Source organism: Dipodomys merriami, unplaced genomic scaffold (genome assembly GCF_024711535.1).
Source record: "Dipodomys merriami isolate MVZ:Mamm:240054 unplaced genomic scaffold, mDipMer1.0.p SCAF_4, whole genome shotgun sequence".
Taxonomy (NCBI): domain Eukaryota; kingdom Metazoa; phylum Chordata; class Mammalia; order Rodentia; family Heteromyidae; genus Dipodomys; species Dipodomys merriami.
In genome coordinates this window covers 87,733,651-87,749,940 of record NW_027205603.1, presented here as the reverse complement: position 1 = coordinate 87,749,940, position 16,290 = coordinate 87,733,651, and the positions used below count along the sequence as shown (strand labels likewise).

The following is a 16,290-nucleotide window of genomic DNA, read 5'->3' as shown; positions in this document are numbered from 1 at the left end:
TAGATTTTTTAAATTAGAAATGGAATTCCTGGATTTAAGTATGCATAATTTGAACTGCACGGCCATGATTTTTCCAAAAGTATTGTTTGAACTTAAACTTGTACATAGTGGTCTCTGCAAGTATCCAATTGCATGCAACTTCACCAATGCTTTCCAGAAACAAGATGTCTTAAAGACAGGAGTGCAGTATTGTCTAATGATGGTCCCTTCTTGCAGCTCATGGCTATCGCTACAACCTTCCAGCTCCTGACATGAATTAGAGGAAGTTTTATATCTTTTGGCCTCTTTTCTATTGATGTATCTTTTTATGTTCTCTAGAGCTTAACCACTTGTCCCACATGTTATACTCGACATACTTTTTATTTATTTCAAATTATGAAGAAATTATATATTTCAGTATACTCAACTGTCTCTTTTTCTTTTTGTTGTCTTCACATAGCTGTACAAAGGAGTTTTAGTTTAATGTGTTCACTCTGCATATAATTCATCTGTCCAGTCACCTCTTCCATCATCCTCCCCCATATTCCATGTATCTGGTCCCCACCCATCTCCTCAAGTTTCCAGGTTCTATGTTCACATAAGTACATTGTGCATTATGCCTGCACCAGTCCACTGTTCCTCTTTCCAGTTACCCGTCCCTCTCTCTGTAATCTCCCCTCTCCTCGGTCAGGACATGTTCCAGCTTCCTGATGTTCATTTTGTTAAACTTTTCTTAACTACTCAGAGATGTTAACCATGGAATTCTTCCTGTGAATATTCCATACTTTACTCAATCTGATCACATATATGTGCCTGTGGCCCTATATGTGTTTCCATAACCATTTGTATATTAGGTCTAACTTCCACATATGAGACAAAACATGCTTCCTTTGTCTCTCTAAGCCTGACTTACTTTTTTTCCCCCAGATCCATCTATTTCCCTGCAAATAGAATAATATTATTCTTCCAAATGGATGTATAAAATTCTATTGTCTATATCACATGTTTGATCCATTCATCTGTTGTAGGGCACCCAGGCTATTTCTATAACTTTGCTATTCTGAATAGTGCTTTGGTGAACACAGGTGTACAGGGGCCGCTGTTGTGGCCTGACTTTCAGTCCTTTGGATAAATGTCTAGGGGCGGTATTGCTGGATCATTTTTAGTTTTGCAAGTAGTCTCCATACTCTCCATGCAGATCATTTCTGTCACCTCAGTGGAACCCTATGTCCATTAACACTCACTTCCTGTTCACTCCTGCACTGGCCCCTAACAACTTTGAATCTGCTTTCTCCCCCCATAGGTGAACCCATCTTTCACATTTCACAGAAATAGAATCATAAAATATGTGGTCTTTTGTGTATAGCTTTTTTTTTTCACATAGACTGAGGTCTTCGAAGTCCTTTCATGTTGTAGCAGATTTCATAATTGTTTCTTTTTATGGTGGAATAATATCCTATAAAATGATTGCACTGCATTGGGCTTTCTCCTTTATTGCTTGATGAGCATTTGGTCACTTTCACTTCTGGGTTATTATGAATAAAGTTGCTGTAAACATTCATGGATAAGTTTCTGTGGGAGGAATATGTGATGTTAGTTAATTTGGTAGGAATGGAATAGCTTGGTTGTAGGGAACCTCCATGAATAACTAAGGAAGTTCAAATTATTTTACAAAGTAGCTGCACTATTTTACATTCACAGTAAGAGTATATGAGGGTTCTAATTTATTTACTTTATTGTTGTTGTTGTTGGTCATGGGGCTTGAACTTTTGGCGTGGCACTGTCCCCTGAGCCCCTTTTGCTCAAGGCTAATCTACCACTTTGAGCCACAGTACCACTTCTGGTTTTCTGGTGGTTAATTAGAGAAAAGAGCCTCATGGGGACTTACCTGCCCCACCTGGCTTTGAACCGTGTTCCTCCGTCTCAGCCTCCTAAGTAGCTAGGACTACAGGTTTGAGCCACCAGTGCTTGGCTTCTTCATCTTTTTTTCCAACACTTTTTTTTTTCTGGTGGTGTTTGTTTGTATTTGAGACAGTATTTTGCTACATAGCCCAGACTAGCCACTTGTAATCTCCTGTGGTGTTGGTCTCCTGAGTGACTGGATTATAAGTACGAACCACTGTGCCTGGCTAATTCTCATTTGTCCTAGTAGAGATATTCATAGATTTGAAGTGGTATCTCATTGTAGTTCTTATTAGCATTTACCTAATGACTAATGATATATCTAGCATTCTTATATACTCATTGGATATTTGCATATCTTCCTTGAAGAAATGTTTCACATATAATTAAAAGTTTTCAATTAAGGTGTCTTTTTACTGTTGAGTTGTAAAGTCCTTTATATATGGTCTGGTTACCAGACTCTCAGCAGATATATTATTTAGAGATATAGAGTCTCTGGTTCTTTTTCTTTTTTTTCTTTGTTTTAGTTTTCTGTACTCTTGGTCTTGTACATAAGCTTATCTGATTCATGGAAGGGAAAGGGAATCACAAAAACAGCAGGACAAAGGATGAACTAATGCAACAATGATACTCACTAGACACTATGTTGGAAATGAACTTTACAACTTTGGGGGGAGGAGAGTGGGTAGTGGTAAATGGGAGAAAATGAAGGAGGGGGATTTAAAAAGAAACGTATTCATTACTTTACTTATGTAAATATAACTCCCCTGTTCATGACCTTTACGATAATTTTTTTTAAAGATGTAGCTTCTTTCATTTGGTGGTATTTTTTTTCCAGTTTTCTTGTCGGTGTACTTTGAAGCACAATCTGTCTTAATTTTGCGTTTATTTTTCCTTTCTTGATTTTTATGGTCAGAATAAGATGGGCCTTATAGAATGAGCTTAGAAATGTTTCTCCTAATTTTCTGTTTTGGGAGTGTTTGTGAATGAAAGGTATTAATTCTTCTTTAAACCTTTGATAGTATATACCAGAAGGCCTTCTGGTCCTGGATTTTTCTGTGTAAAAGCATTTTTGATTCTGAGTTACCTACTAGTCAAGCTCAACTTGCCATAGGTTTTCTTCTTCTCCTTGAGTCAGTTTGTTAGTTTATGCCTTTCTTGATTTTTTTTTTCCTATTTCACACAGGTCATCTTATTTGTTGCCATATTCTACTTTTTATTTCTACAAGTCAATTAATATCCTCTCTTTCCTTCCTGATGGTAGTAAATTTGAGTCTTTACTTTTTGAAAACCAATCTTGGTTAGTATAGCTTAATGTTTGTAAAATTTTGTTGATCTCTTTAAAGGACCAGCTTTTGATTTTGTTGATTTTCTCTCTATATTTTATATTCTTTATTTTCTCTTTTGCCTTTATTATCTTTCCTCTTTTTTTGTATTTAGCTTATTTTTTTCTACTTTTTAAAGTAGAAGACTGGGTTAAGCATTTACAGCTCTGAATTTCTTGTGAGTACCACTTTTGCTTTGTCCATTACCTTTCTTCAAGTATTCTACTCTTTTGTTTGTTTGATGATACTTCATCTAGTTTCTCTACCCGTTTCTGAAAAGAGGTTATGTGGGGTCACGGGCCTCTCTCAGGGTTTGTCCTGTGTCTCTTTGAGAAGTTAGAACTTGTAGCAAGGTGCTTAGATGGGTCTCAACTTGTCTATTTTGTTTGAGCAGTCACGAATGCCTCTATCATCCAGAGGTTCTGCCCCTCGTGTCACCAGAAAGGGCGGATCTCCTTAGGGTCACAGCAGCTCCTCCCTGGAGCCAGAGTGCCTGCTGGACGTATCTCCCGGGACTGCAGCCCCGAATCCACTGCGATTCCGCACAAGCCCTGCAGCTAAGGGAAATCTGCATTTGTTTTTCAGTATCAATTTGGGTTACTCACCAGTGTCTTTCCATGTCAGCCTGGAAGATGCCCTCTGATATTTCTGTAGGGCGAATCAGTGGGTGACAAACTTTTTCTTCATTTAAAAAATGTTCTGATTTCTCTTTCATCTTGGAAAGTTTTTCCAGATACAGAATTCTTGTTTGATATTTTTCATCTTCTGTCCTTTGCTCCTTCCTTCCTTCCTTCTTTCCTTCTTTCCTTCTTTCCTTCCTTCCTTCCTTTCTGCCTGCCTCCATGCTTCCCTTCCTCCTTCCTTCCTTTTTGGCTTCTCTTTGTTCTTCCTTTCTTCCTTCCTTTGTTTTTCCCTTCTCTTCTGTTTTCCTTTTATCTATCTGTCTCTATCTATCTATCTATCTATCTATCTATCTATCTATCTATCTATCTATCTATCTACCTATCTAGCATCTATCCATGTTATTTTCTGATAACTTTCTCTTCTCTGTTTCCTTTGGTCTTTCCTAGAATTTCTTTTCATTGGATTTTCATTGTACAATGCTGACCATCCATGCATTCTATTCTTGTACTTATTATTTCAACCGCTTTATCTTTTTTATTCAATAGTCTGGGATATATCATCTGATTTAAATCACAGAATAATTATTCTATGCTCATTTCTTCTCATTTTAAAATTCAGTTTACTCACAAGTCCTTAATTTTGGCCATAATCTTCACTTTTCTCTCACTCCTGTACTGGTGGAGTCTTTTTGGTGGTGTCTATTGTTCTTGTCTGGATGAAATCTATTCTAACGTCCTTTGTAGTCTGCTTTCTTTTGTCTCAGTTCTCTGAACTTACATCATCTCCTCTCCTCACTCACTCTCTTTTCTTTTTCTTCATCTGTGCTTTCTTGTTGTATTCTGCAGTTTGTCTTTTGTGCTGTCTCTCTAAGTGGCAATACTCGACGTCAGATTACAGTCACAGAGGATCTAGTGTATGAGGTGGCAGGTGGGGCTCAGTCTGCAGCGGTGAGTTCTGCTTCCCCAGCCACCCGCCCCCTCCCTCTGAGTGGGAGGAGCTGTGACTGGTGGCTCTGAGGCCCAGTGCCGGATGGGGCGGGCGGGTGCAGGGGCAGGCAAGCTGCTCTGCCCACCCCACTCCCATCTGCCCACAGCTAAAATTGGGAGGACTTGACTTAGGTCATCATGGCTTTCGTCTGTTTGTGTCCTAGCGTAGAAATGGATATTTCCAGTGACTAGTAAGACTGAGGACCAACAAGGACATAAATATTCACTGTACATTTTTAACTTTTATCCTAGAAAATGATCATTATGAAGGCCCCAAATTCAGCATCAGCGCTGAAGTTGACATGATTCTTTCCATCACCAGAATCTCCTGCTTTAGACGTTGAGTCATTGCATTCTTCCAGCTAACACCACAGCACTATTTCATGTTAGCTTGCATGGAATGAAAAAATGTATGTTCTGCCAATGTTCTAATACATATTTTTCTGAGATGATCATATGCACATCCAAGCTTTATTATAGTACAAATTTTAATTTAAAATATCAGAGAAGTAATGACAATGCTCATTTGCGTTATCCAGGCCTAATTACTTTGTTAAGAGTATCTTACAGATATGAACTTTTCTATTATCTTATGTTTCCTTTATCAACCACAAGAGGGCAGCAGTGTCCCTATAGTCTTTGGGCTTTGCGGTCTGCATTCTACCTTCAGCCTCTTGCCTGCCAGCTCTAGCATGGGTGAAGTAGGTGCAGGGCTGTTTAAGGACATGTTTGGGGGGCAGGGGACAGTAAACAGTGAGGGTGTTCCATATCTGTGGCAAGTAATTTTTACTTCATTTAAAGGGTCTGTCGCAAGAGAAGAGGAAGCAGACACACACACACACACACACAGGCATGCACTCACACATCTCTCCTTGAGTTAATTTCAATACTGTCTTAACATGAGGGTTTTTTTTCTCTCTCTCTTTCTGGACATCCGAAAACACCTGTCTCATTTTCCTTTTCCTTGTTTTTCTTTTTTTTTTCTGTTAGCTATCACTGAGAAAGAAGAAAGTATTTTGTTTATTCCTCCCTCCTCCTATCCCACCCTAACCTGTGAGAAACAGTGGAGTTCCTAAGAGTGTGAGCTCCCTCCCTGCTCTAGGCACTCACAATGTGCCCTTCAGTGACCTTCAGATGCTCAAGGTCACTGGCTGGACCTTCAGGATAGGGACAAGCGGAGGAGGGAAGTAGTACCCTCATCTAGAGGGTGGCTTCAATCTTAGCCAGCTAGGTGGGATCCTGCACTACAGCATGCAAAATGTGGCCTAATTCCCTGTTCCTGGGTCTAGTTGAAGCAAAGTGAAGGTTTGTGACTGTGAAAACTGTAAGGAACACTTGGAGGATGCTAGGTCTATAACATATTAACAAAATCCAAATACATGTGAAATTTTCCCCACATTGCAATCTTTCAAATGTCAGCCTACTCTTGCTGTCTGTTTTTGTTTCTTTAATTTTTAGTTTTTATTGTTATTACAAAGGTGATATACAGAGTCAGGCATATACACAAGTCAGGTAATGAATACATTTCTTTTTCCAGTGACTAGTCACTCCTTCCCTTGCTCTATCCTGGCTTTTCCTTCCTGCCCCCACCCACTATGTGAATAGGTCATTTTCAACATAGTGTCTAGTGAGTACCATTGCTGCATTTGTTCACCTTTGTCCACTATTTCTGTGACTCCCTCACCCTTCCAAAGACAGATAAACAGAAAAAAAAAAGAAAAGAAAGAAAAAAGAGAACAAAAACAACAACAAAGTGTAAGTTCTGCCCTGGGTCCTGCAGGCCCAGTGCAGACACCTCCCTACCTGTTGGCTACATTCCCACCCAGTATCTGTGTTACCTAGGTAACTGGCACACCTGGAAACAGTCACCTCCTGCTCCTGATAAGTCACATCCTGGGCTGCCTCTGGTCACTCCTCCCATCTGACCCTAGGAGGGTCCCAGGCCTGAGGTCACGTCATGATCCAGTGTGGCCACACTTTCCCCACCCGGCCACACCCTTTCCCATCCCAGGCCTAGTCCTGGCCAAGGGGTGGGTCTCCCCTTTCAGCCAAGCCTCTCCACCAAGCACAGGGAGGGGCAGCAGTTTGATAAACAAACTTCTTTTCCTGCCTGAATACTGCGTGGTATTCTCTTCATTGGCTAATTCATGAAACCTACCTATTTACAAAGAAAAAACTCTTGTTAGCTTTTTCTGGAGTTCATTTCGATAAATGTTATTTTATATGATCAGAGGCACAGACGCATCGCACGTCTGTGCTCCTCCCCTGAGAGAGCAGACTCCTCCTTTGCTCTCACAGTGTGCGAATGCCTAGAGTCTTGTATGATGTATCATGTCCCAGTATATTTTAGAGAAACCATGTGCCATTTGTCTCTCTGAGCACGGCCTACTCTTACATAAAAGTCTTAGAAAGCCTTCAAAGTAAACCCAATTCCGGGTGACCCGTATCGACTCAGAACCCCTGTCGTATGTCACACTATACCAACTTGTTCTGTGGTTTTCAGATCCACTGAGCATTTTTGCCAAAGTAAAACAATCATGCAGACAGAGATAGAAATTTGACTATGTTGTATATGCGGTTTATGTAGTGCCTGAGCATACATTTTCATACTTTAGCTATTGCATTATCAAGTGTATTGATGTGTCTTAAATAACTTTTTAGTGATTAGTTCTTAAAGTCTTTTAAATTATGTTTGTTATTATGAATGGAACTGATCTGAACAGCTTCATAAAAGTCATCTCTTCTACAAGAAGCACTTGATTTCCCCTTCCTGAAATTAAACTCTGGGTATGGAGGGAATTAAAAAGCTTATTTTATTATTAACATGTTAAAAGGATAACTATTATTTCATACATTTACCAATATTTTAAATTTTTCTGTATGTTTACTAGTAGAAATTGTGATTTTATTGTCCTTTTTTTATTCATGTAAGTGTGTTTGTGTGTTTGTGTGTTTGTGTGGTGTGGGGGGGGACCCCTTAAACTGAGAATTCTGAACCCTGTATGTGGGTGCTACCCTTGAGGTTTTTTGGCTCAAGATTAGTGCTGTCCTAATTGAGCCACAGGTCCATTTCTGGGTTTTGGGAGGTTAATTGGAGCCAAGAGTCTCACAGCCTTCTCTATGAAGATTAGGTTGGAACTGAGATACCCAGAGCTCAGCCTCCTGAGGAGGTAGGGTTCCAGGCGTAAGCCACTAGTACCTCACCACGTATATAGTTTTTTGCTGTATTGGTTTTGTTTTTTGTTTTTTGCTGGTCTTAGGCCTGAACTCTGGGCCTGAGCGCTGTCCCTCGGCTCTTCAGCTCAAGGCTAGTGCTCTACCACTTGAGCCACAGGAAGGACCACTGCCAGCTTTTTCTGTAGTGCTGAGGAATTGAACCCAGGGCCTTATGCATGCAAGGCAAGCTCTCTACTACTGAGCCACCTTCCCAGCCCATATCCGTTTTTTTGAAGATATGAAATTACTGAATCTGGTATATATAAAAGTGCTTGTTTATATAGCTTAGATATGTATTTTTTGATAATTTACATTTTAAAAGAGATGAAATTGTACATATTTGTGGGATAATGTGCTGCTTTTGTACATGTAAACATTATATAATATTCAAATCAAGGTAAACTTATCTATCTCCTCAAACCATTGTAACATCTTTATGGAAAATACATTCAAAATCCTTTCTTTTAATTTGATTTTTTTAAATATATGTAGTATATTATTACCATCTCTAGTCACCTAACTGCAAGAGCACACCGTGAGTTTTCCCATCAGATTCTTCATAGCCATGAATCAACCTTTCCCCATTGCTTCCTCTGCTCCATGCTTGCAGCCTCTGGTAGCCACATCCACCGCTCTCCCAACTGGCTCTAAGGAGTACTTCCCCATTCCCTTACATCCCCAGGGCCTGCTCTGGTGACCACGGGCAATTACCTCTATTTACATTTGTGACAGGGTCTTACTATGGTAGTAAACTCCTGATCCTCTCCCAAGAGCTAGGATGACAGGGGTGCATCGCCATGCCTCAGTGTTCATCAGTCAGTTCCTAACATTCCCATTTTAGACATGATCTGTTGACTTCCTTACATGGAAGATACCGACATTGTCTCTCATGCCATCTTTGTGCTTTTGCATTCCACCATGCTGCTTGGCTTTGCAGGTCAGCAATTCGGGCATGCTGTCAATAGCTGGGGGCTCCTCTCTAACCCTTCCTCCTGCCCACCAGAGCAGGTAGTGTTGGAGGACCCCCCCTTCCAAGATGGCTTCCGGGTTACTTGCAGGCATGGCTCTTGGCCTGCCTCTAGTCTAGGTCTTGGTTTTCTCACACTGTTGCAAGCCTCTGCGGTTGGCTCTGCAGCCAATGCTATAGAAATAGTGAGACTTTTCATGTGGCGGTATCATCTTCCAGGGTAGCTTTCCAGGAGCAGGCCTGGGAGACCAGCGCTCCACTTCTGCTGGCAGAGGTTGGGAGGTCTTCTGACCTGACTTTAGAAACCTCAGCACTTCACTGTGGCCATGGACTGTTGTTTAGACAAAGTGAGGCACAAGGTGAAAGAGAAGGTAAATAGATCTCTGCTGTGGCAGGAATGGCAGTGTGCACAAGATGCACACTGAGTGCAACCTCAGAGAGCCCCGCACACACACCTAAGCACACACAGTAAGAACAGAATGAGAGCTCTCCACGAAGCTGGGAAAGGCCTGGGAAAGAGAGCTGGAAAAGAGAGAGCTGGGAAAGAGAACTGGGAGAAAGAGCTGAGAAAGAGAGAGAGCTGGGAAAGAGATAGCTGGGAAAGAGAGCGGGCGAGGCCTTATCTAGGGTATGGGAGGAGAAAGGTGTGGCCACGTCAAATTCAGATGTGACCTCAGCGGATGCAGATGTGACCTCTTCCAGGTGTGCCAGTTGCCTAGGTAATGCAGGTAGTGGGTGGAGACTTTGCTGCGAGGAGGGTGGGGTCTGCTCACCATCCAGGAGTTGACCTTACAATAACCATCCTTTTTAAGGTTCTTGTAATAGTAAGATGAGAAGATATATTGTAGTTTTCTGGTCCAGTTTTATAAGTGGAGCATGTAGGCATCTCTGTCTATGGATCATTTATTTTATACCATTTAAATATATTTGACATAACTTTACGTTCAATTACAATGGCCACCTGGTGACACTAAAGGAGTTTGATCTAAATTGTCTTACCAATTCCATTTTCCTGCCTGCTCCATTCTGGTCACATCTGTATGTTCTTCAGTTTTCCCCTGAGCCAGCTCACTAGTGTTGCTGTTGACTGGTCTGTTCATTATCCATATACTGCCTTTCCTGCCTTTCTCATTCTTTCCTCTCTCCCCATCTTGCTCTGTCTAACTCCTTCCTTCCATGTGCAGTTCTTAACCTTCTGTCTTATTCCAAGGAGTCTTTTATTTTTAGGATGTGAAGTAATATAAAAGCCAATTTCCATGTCTCAGATTACTTAAATACCAATGGGAAAGACAGGTCAGAAACACTCAAACAAAAAAAAAATTATCCAATATGAAAACTGCAGAAGAAAACCATTCACTATGACAAATGCTGTTCAGAGAAGTAAAATGGGATAATGTATGTTGGAGAATGTCTGATTGTCATGAAAAGAACCAATGCAAAGGCAGCGTCTACCACTTTTCTCTACTACAATGTTACTATGTGTCACTTTTTAATTAATGAATAATTAGTGCAGTGAGGTTTGGAATTATGTGAGGGCCTATTTCTCATCACATTTTTACACATTAGTTTTGCATTCATTAGTGACTTTCCGATCTTGACGTTCTATTGTGAAGGAAGAGCTCTATCTACCTCCTGCCACATTTCATATTACTAATCACTCCTTATATGGATGCCCGATGATACTCATAAGGGGCTCATTGGGTTCTTGTGTCAGAACTATAAAGCTGTGGTGGCAACTCTCTGGCAGCGTTAGTATGTGATGGACTTTTGTTTTTTTTTTAATTTATTTTTTGAGCTAGGGCTTGAACTCCGAGACTTACATTCACTTGACTTTTTCACTCCAAGCTGATGTTCTGCCACTTGAACCACACTTCCATTCCCAGCTTTTTGCTCATTAATTGGAGATAAAAATCTTATGGGTTTGTCTAACGGGGCTGGTTTTGAACTGTGATCCTCTGATCTCTGCCTCCTGAGTAGCTAGGTTAACAGGCATGAGCCACTAGCACCCAACTGTATTTTTTGTTTTATTCAATAAAAGTTATTGAAATCATAACAAAGTCAGATGATCAAAATGTCCAAGACCTGGCTAACGAAACATTTTCAAGCAGATACTTGTATTTCAAAATACTCTTGTTACTCTCTGATCACTTTGTTATCTTGTGGCATGTCAAAATGTTACTGGTATCTCATCTGCAATCCTAGATATACTCAGGAGACTGAGATCTGAGAGTCAAAGTCCAAAGTTAGCTTCGACAGAAAAGTTTGAGAGACACCAGCTCCAAATTAACTTAGCAAAAAGCTATGCAGAAGACATGGCTCAGGTTGTAGAGAACTAGCTGAGCAAGCGAGCTGAGGATGCAGGAGGCCCTGTGTTCAAACCCTGGTACGAGAAAAAAACCACCAAGAACCTACGTTTACTTAAATTAAATATTTGCAAAACAATGACAGAAAAGCAGAATGTAATCAGGAAGAATAGGGAAGAGGGTGTGTGCAGAAGTTTGAAGGTAGAGCTAGGTTGTCTGTCTGGACTGACTCTCTAGGTGCTGAAGACTAGACAATCGGCCAGGACAGCCACCCAAGGATGTCAGTCGCAGGAAAAATGGCCTTGTACTGAACCAAGCCTATGGAGGTTACCATGTAATCCAGGTGGACTCTTCCTCAACTCAGTAAGAACAGAGATTGGTGTTTGTCCTTCTGTCCGAAGGGTACCATAAGCTGGTCTCTTGCTAATAGCTAATATTTACTGACTCTTAGAACCAGGCACTAAGCTAAGAATTTTCCATGAATCATCTTCCATTAATCTCTGCAATGACTCCTGCTCATGATGTGATTGAATGCTATTATAATCCTATAGGTGGAGAGGCTAAGGCTTATAACTCTAAGTTCATATTTTCCAGGATAAAACAGAGGTAGGACTCATGTTGTCTAATTCCAAAGTTGGACCTCTCCCCACCAAGATCCCGTAGAATATACGGAAGGGAGTTATTTCAAATTCACGTTGGAATTCAAGTTTTCATCGCATCTTACTTTGTGTATAATGAGGGTAGCTCGATCAGATTTACTCTGAAACTCTGCTTATGTGTCTCCCATGTTTTCTCTATTGCTCAGAGTGTCAGAACCTGTTAGTTTCCATCCTGATAGATATCTTTGATTTAGCTCTTGGTGGCTTTGGAGCCATTGTCTCTCTTATAGGTGACTTTGCAAGCATTGTTTTGCATATATCACTTTTTAACATTAGTTTCAGGAAATGCCTTTTCTTTGGGGGCCATCACATTTCACGCCCACATTCCTGCCATCACGTTCCATGCTGAAAAGTGTCCTAACTATCGAGTGAAGTCCTATCTATCTCTGGAGGTAGGAGTTTTGTTTCTAATGTGACTCCCACCCTAGGAAGCAGTTTATCCTTGATATCTGTGACCAAATCCAAGTACTACCAGCCTACCTCCTGCACACATGAGCAGGAAATGTGATTGTCCCTGAAAGGAAGTGGTTAAAAACATAAGGGAGTGAAAAGTGAGAAAGAATGAAATTTTTGAGTGCAGATTTTTGAAAAACCACTTTTTGAAAGCAATACAAGTAATCAGCAGACTAAAATGATTACATCTCCTATATATATGATTTGCTATTACATATATTTATTTACCATTGTGAGTTTTCTTTTTCTCAACAGGCTGTGAAGTGCTAACAAAACTTGACCTGACCGTGAATTTCATTGGGGATCTGAGCAGCATTAAAACCCTGAAGCACAACATCCACCTGAAGGAGCTCTTCCTCATGGGGAATCCCTGTGCTGACTTTGATGGCTACAGACAGTTTGTGGTGGCCACCCTACAGCAGCTGAAGGTATCACTGACATAAAACACAGAAAGGCAAAATGAGTGACCATAATTCCTGATGCAGTCACAGCTCTGTCATGGGCTGGTTGCTTCAGATAGTAGAAGATTCACAAGAGTTGAAGTTCATTCCTTGACATCTAGACCTTAATATTACTCAATAGCTTATTTAAAAAATAACTTACAAACATCCAAACATGTAGAACTGAATCTCTTCCTTCCTTCCTTCCTCCTTTTTTCTTTCTTTCTTTCTTTCTTTTTTTTTTTTGTTCGTCATGGGGCTTGAACTCTGGGCCTGGGCGCTGTCCCTCAGTTCTTCAGCTCAAGGCTAGCGCTCTACCACTTGAGCCACAGTGCCACTTCTGGTTTTCTGAGTGGTTTATTAGAGATGAGTGTCTCACACCTTTCTTGCTCGGGCTGGCTTTGAACCATGATCCTCAGATCTCAGCCTCCTGAGTAGCTAAGATTACAGTCATGAGCCACTGGCGCCAGGCTGAATCTCTTTCTTAATTAGTTCAGATAATCATTTTGAAGCACCTTCTTCATAACTTATTAATCATTATTAGTTGCAAAGCCTAGAGTTTTAGACACAGCTACACCTAATTCCTGTATTGCATAATCTTAAACTACTTCTGTAATTTTTTATTACATTTTCTTAACTCACCGTTTGATGTTAGTGGTTCTCAAGAGTTTGGTGTGCAGGTGAATGCTTAGAGAGATTTTGAAAACCATGTGTCATCCCAAAGGTTTCTGAGTCAGGTGTGACTTGGGGCATTGCTCACCGACAGTTGGGTGATATGGATGATGCTGGTCTAGAAAGCCCCCCTGAGAACTGCTACTCTGTATGGCTTCCAGGGAGAACCAGGCAGCCTGTCTTTCCTTCTCTCCCACCAACATAGCATAGACTTCCCTATCACATAAGATCGTTGAGGTTTCCCTCACACTTCAAGCAAGTGATGAGCTCCGTAGCAGCAGGCCAGGCTGGGCGTCCTCTGAGCTGACTCTCCCTGGAGATGTGTCACTCGTCATGTAGGCTCAGTCTCTAAGCCCGAGAGACCACCTCCCAACACTCTTAGGTGCGAGTCACTAGATCCACGCGGCTTTTGCCTTTACTTCTTTTTTTCTGATTTTATTGTTGTTTTTTTAATTACGTTTAAGTAGTTTTACAAAAACCTTTCGCTTCAACAGGTCAGTTTATACATGCAAAGGATCTTGATCAACGTTGCTGCTCCATCATTCTCTCTCATCCTTTACTTGTACTTCTGACCACCCAACTGTACAGGAGGATTCTTTCAACCCCTTCCTCAGGTTCCATTAATTTCCTGGAGTAGCTCGCAGAACTCTGGGAACCACTCATTTTTGCCAGTGTATTATAGTGGATATTTCAAAGGATTTGAAGAGATGCATGGCGGGCGGGGGTGGGGGGCGGGCTTCCACACTCTCTCTTGGTGTGCCAGCCTAGAGGAACCTTTTCCTACAGGGTTTTCAGTGGCACAGAAGTTCTTGGAACTGTCCTTTTCTGAAGCCCTCATAGCATAGGATTTATAGCATAGCACGGTGAAAAAACCCAAAAAGGCCTATTGAGACTCTCTAACCTTCCTTTCCTCCCGGGTGTAGGGAAGGAAGGAGGGCCTGCTCCTCTTGAATGCAGACAGGAACCTACTGACAGACAAGATAGGCCAGAGAATGTCCCCATGGTCATCTATTCTAGGCAGCGAGAGCTTAGAGTTTCTGTGACCTGCATTGTGGTAGGAGCATCCATGGTAGAAAACCTAAAAGCTACAGTATCACAATAATCCACCGTATCCCCCAAATGTAGTGAATTTGGAACTTCAGAAGCATATAGCATACAGCAGAGAAAACTTAAGAATTGGGGTTAGTTTTCATACAATGTAGTTTTGTCCTTCTGTAAAGAAATGCTTGATTTCTTTGCAATTTATGATAAGCATCTCCCCTGTCAGTGTTCCCATGCTAAGGTTGCAGGTATGAAAGTATCATCTGGAAGCAAGGTCAGGTGTATACACAGACGGTGTAGAGAGTCTCTATGATGCCCCAAGTGTATGTATAGAGCCAGTGAGGTGTGTTCTGAGGCAAAGCTGTCACTGGGACTCACAGAATTTACACCCTTGTTTGAGCTGATACATGCTGCAAGCAGAACAGGTCAGGTTTGACTCTGCATGTATCTGACCCTAAGCCTCTGTTCTCCACATTAATGGGAACATTGGATCAAATCTTTTAGAAAGACTGCATCCAATTAGCTGCTAGAGGGGGCATCAGCAGCTTTCTGTAAAAAGTACTTCAAATAGATTGATCCACTTTACAATCTTAATTACAATTGTGATCTAGCTACAGAATTGTGTTAAAAGATGTACTCGCTCCCTAGGACTGTTACAACAAAGCAGAAACTTAAAGACATTGATTCCCTCATAATTCTGAGGATTGAGAGTATAGCTCAAGTGGCAGAGCATGTTCCTAGTATGTGTGAGGCCCTGAGTTCAAACCCCAGTACCGTGAGGGAGAAGGGGAAGAAGGACATAATTTTTTTTCATAGTTGTAGAGGCCAGAGGTTCAAGGTGTGTTTGCAGGGTGTGTTCCTCTCAGGGCTGTGCAGACCATTTGACTCGCCCTCTCTCCTTGGCTTGCAGAGATGTAGCACTGATCTCCACCTTTGCCATTACCTATCATTCTCTTGGGTCGCCATCTTTTTCCATGATGTTCTTTTGGTTCTAGCACTAATTATGTGTTAGGGTCTCACTGTAATATGTTTTAATGGATCACACATATGATGAGTCTGTTTCCAAGTAAAGCCAAATGTGGAGGTAATGGAGGTTAGAACTTCAACCGCTGACAAATTTCCAAAGCCAGAAGTGTGTTGGGTTTACGCTTCCCCCTAACTCTATTCTGACACTTCTCACTTCTTTTATATCTAGGACCTCTGTGAGCCTAATAGGATCATCCTGGTCATTCACCATCCTCAATTAGACCTGCAAAGTCCTTTTGGCCACCTGAGATCATATTCGCTGGGAGTGGAATATGGATATTATTGGGAAATCTGCCTACCACATCCTTCTAAATACTTTACCTCTATATAGAATAATGATAGACAAATAGGCCTCTTTAAATGGGTGTCTTTAACATTTCAGATTTCCGTTGATGTTTTCTATTTTAACTTGGAAAAAGTATCCTATAAGTACAAAGGGCAAACATGGATTATACTGATTAATAGCTGTACACTGCGTGTTGTCAAGGTTAGAAACAGGCTCTTCAGAATCCAACATTCTTTTCCTGGGGACCATTTGGAAAACGTTGTATTTTGAAGCTAGTAGTTTATTTTAGTTTCAACATTCAGCATCATGAGCAGTTATAAAACCAATACAACCTGATTTGAGAGTTTTGATATAAGCCTTACTTATTATTGTCAGTAAAGGTACTTTGTAAACTATTTTAATTGTGTTAAA

The 16,290-nt window shown here is 41.0% G+C and overlaps 1 protein-coding gene across 3 annotated transcripts in view; it reads left to right on the top strand.

Moving 5' to 3' along the window:
- Dnaaf11 (dynein axonemal assembly factor 11) overlaps positions 1 to 16,290 on the top strand; it is a 76,158-nt gene that overhangs the window by 10,839 nt on the left and 49,029 nt on the right. For all 3 annotated transcript variants that reach the window (XR_011365804.1, XM_069991841.1, XM_069991842.1), the window contains exon 4: positions 12,670 to 12,842. Coding sequence is in view for 2 of the 3 variants with exons in the window: in XM_069991841.1 (XP_069847942.1) it covers positions 12,670 to 12,842 (173 nt within the window). In the remaining variant the exon portion in view is untranslated. The remainder of the gene's footprint in view (positions 1 to 12,669; positions 12,843 to 16,290) is intronic.